Source organism: Lactuca sativa, chromosome 8 (assembly GCF_002870075.4).
Source record: "Lactuca sativa cultivar Salinas chromosome 8, Lsat_Salinas_v11, whole genome shotgun sequence".
Taxonomy (NCBI): domain Eukaryota; kingdom Viridiplantae; phylum Streptophyta; class Magnoliopsida; order Asterales; family Asteraceae; genus Lactuca; species Lactuca sativa.
The window spans coordinates 26280440-26283269 of NC_056630.2; the positions used below are offsets into that span (position 1 = coordinate 26280440).

General features: G+C 35.2%; 1 protein-coding gene across 1 annotated transcript; it reads right to left on the bottom strand.

The window, feature by feature from the left end:
- Positions 1 to 77: 77 nt before the first annotated feature.
- On the bottom strand, positions 78 to 2333 carry LOC111877256 (rhomboid-like protein 19). The gene is made up of 8 exons (XM_023873784.3): positions 1949 to 2333; positions 1663 to 1787; positions 1514 to 1574; positions 1238 to 1404; positions 1052 to 1157; positions 767 to 972; positions 533 to 670; positions 78 to 443 (listed from the first exon to the last, which is right to left on the bottom strand). The coding sequence occupies exons 1-8, from the start codon at positions 1961 to 1963 to the stop codon at positions 341 to 343; spliced, it is 921 nt and encodes a 306-aa protein (XP_023729552.1). The 5' UTR covers positions 1964 to 2333; the 3' UTR covers positions 78 to 340.
- Positions 2334 to 2830: the final 497 nt, after the last annotated feature.

Sequence of the window (2830 nt, forward strand, 5' to 3'; positions counted from 1 at the left end):
TATAAAATGGTAATTTGATCCATAGTATAAAAAATGTTTAAAGTGATAAAACCTTCACATCTATTTTGCCAATTGCATTTATGACATAACTAACAAGACATCTCATAGCCACTTTGTTGCGTAACTAAGACAGATCATATCATAAAAGTTTGTACTGTGTTTGACATGCAGATCATATCATAACAGTTTGTACTGTGTTTGACATGCAACTGACTCCAACTAAAACTAATGCGAATGAGAGAAAATATTTAACTTTTCGTCCCACCCAAAAAACAAAAGAATCATAAGGATCTAAGACCTAATATACTTGCATATTGAGAAATTTCCCATTTTTTTATCTTTAAACCTTTTCACTTCCATCTCTTTTGGGCTCTATTGTCCTTCCTTTAGCTGCAAATCTGTCAGAAGCCAATCTTTCTTCCAATGCTCTTGCACCCCTTTCCCTGGAATTGGAATTGCAATAAGAGGGAATTGGAATTTAAAGGAGTTTAAGATGTGAAAGTGTTTTTTTTTTCTCTTTTAATAATAATACCTTCTTCTAGATGCCTCAATGGAGTCAGAACCAGGTAATGCAGCACTACCTACTGTATACCCCCTTGTCTCAATGGAACTTTCAGACCTTCCACACATCATGTGATGAAAAGCTGAAGCAATGGGATCAATCAAAGGTCTGCAAATCAACAAGTTAAATTACATGAATGCCCCTTTAAAATAATATAACCTTGAAAACAAGGGTACTGTAGAATGTAGATCTTCATTAGAATACCTTAAAAATTCAGGAAAGAAAGTAGAAAAAGCAAATTCATCACTAGGGTCACCCTTGATTTTGGTTTCTTGTTTTCTTTGAAAGTATCTGAGGTAGATCCAACCAATATACGTGCCAAATATCAAGATTGGAAAACATGTTTCTGCTGGCTCTTCTGTAATGAAGCTCATAACAATGGACACAAATAACACCAAAGATGGCAACCACTGCATAATCCAAAAACATAATCAAATATGGAAGTAAATTTATTTGTGTGTAATATGAATACTTTCATATGTTTCATACCTTTGCTTTAATTCTCAATGGAGAGAATTCTTGGTCAGGAACTATCTGTTTGACACCAACTAACAGACCTGAAAGGGCCCCACCAAATCCAGAAATAGGCATGTAACTACAATAGATTAGAATTGTTAGATGTTGATATCTGTTCATGCAATTATAAGATAAATTTCCTCCATTGTTATAACTTACAGATAATTTTCCTCCATTGTTATGTAATACAAGGAGATCGCCATGATGAATAGACACAGAGAAGTCAAGAGATTGACAACGAAGATGAATATCAAGAACTCTCTAGAACCCCAGATGGGTTCAAGGAGCTTTCCAATGAAAAGAAGACCGATTGTGCTAATAAGAATCTGGAAAACGAATGTAATGGATCAGTCTGTATACATTGTCAATAATTGATTCGTTTTTCTCCTTCAAATGTATGGAAACTACAAACATAAACCCTAAAAAGGTTCGTACCCCGTGTATGCTTTGTTCAATATAACCAGCTGTTAAGAGATTCCAACCGAAAGGAATTGTCCTGTGATGCAAATTATGAACATGAATTTAAAATTACGAAAACATCAAAACGAAACAGTGTGTTATGGTGGAAGGAAGTTAATCGATACCTGGCAGGAATGAGTGCAACATAGGTAAGGGATGTAGGGAAGATCTGAACAGAAACGTGTACACAAACAAGAACAAACACTAGGCCTTTACAAAGCTTTGTAAATCCTGCAAACACGTTCGGACCCTGTTCCAATTACCATTATCAAAAATCAATCAAGAAATTACAGTTGTATTTTCAATTCTTTGGAAGAAACTTGAACATGGATACATTTATATAGATCTAGATATGATATCGAACAAAAAAGAATGAACACGAATCAAAATTCTCAGCAAACAGGCGCTTACTGCCGAAGAACTCATGACAACAGGGGAGTAAATTGAGAATGTTGATTTGATTTAGGGCTCAATTGCTCGATTTGTTATACTTTAATTCTGAGTAATTTGTGATAAAAAGAAATTGAGAATGTCTGCTGGATGACCGGAAAACAGGAGACGACCGGAGTACGGCGGAGGAGATCTCAGTCGACGGGCCTTCTTGTTTAAAGTTTTTACTGACTATTTTGATCAAAGCTTTTTTTCACTGAGTAAACTACTAAATTTTATCATGCTTATAAATTAATAAAGTATATTTCTGGTGATTTTTTCTAATAACTATCCGTATTATCGACGATAATTTTTCAAACGATTTGTTGATAAACAATATATGCAAAAAAGAATATTATAAGTCATAATAAATAAACTATTAAATTTATAGAAAAAATGTAATACAACACAATCAATATGTGGTATGGGCTAGGTATTTGTAGCCTTGAGGGTCCAATCTTAGGCATTATAAAACTACATCTTACATGAGAGTGGTATATATGATATTACTTCTGATTATCTATATGCTTTGGCTCGTCTCCGCGATATGATTCCGGGATTCGATTGTTTCACTAATAAGGCCAACCCCCCACCCCCCCCCCCCCCCCCCAAAAAAAAAAAAATCCTAAAAAGCTTTGACTCGTCTCCGCGATATGATTTCGGGATTCGATTGTTTCACTAATAAGGCCAACCCCCCAACCCCCCCCCCCCCCCCCCCCCAAAAAAAAAAAAAAAAAATCCTAAAAAGCATTGACGTGTGCCTTTTTTAGCAAAATTGTTAGAAATATGGAAGTCGACTTCGACATGATTGTTATACAGAAAGTAGTTTTTGAGTGTCTTTGGGCACCTCATGCTCATGATTTT

Bases quoted from the DNA above. Each gene is read 5' to 3' on its own strand.
- LOC111877256 (XM_023873784.3), bottom strand. The intron at 1,575-1,662 runs GTATCGATTAAC...TTTGCATCACAG, and splicing joins GTTGCACTCATTCCTGCCAG to GACAATTCCTTTCGGTTGGA. The intron at 1,158-1,237 runs GTAAGTTATAAC...AATCTATTGTAG, and splicing joins ACAATGGAGGAAAATTATCT to TTACATGCCTATTTCTGGAT.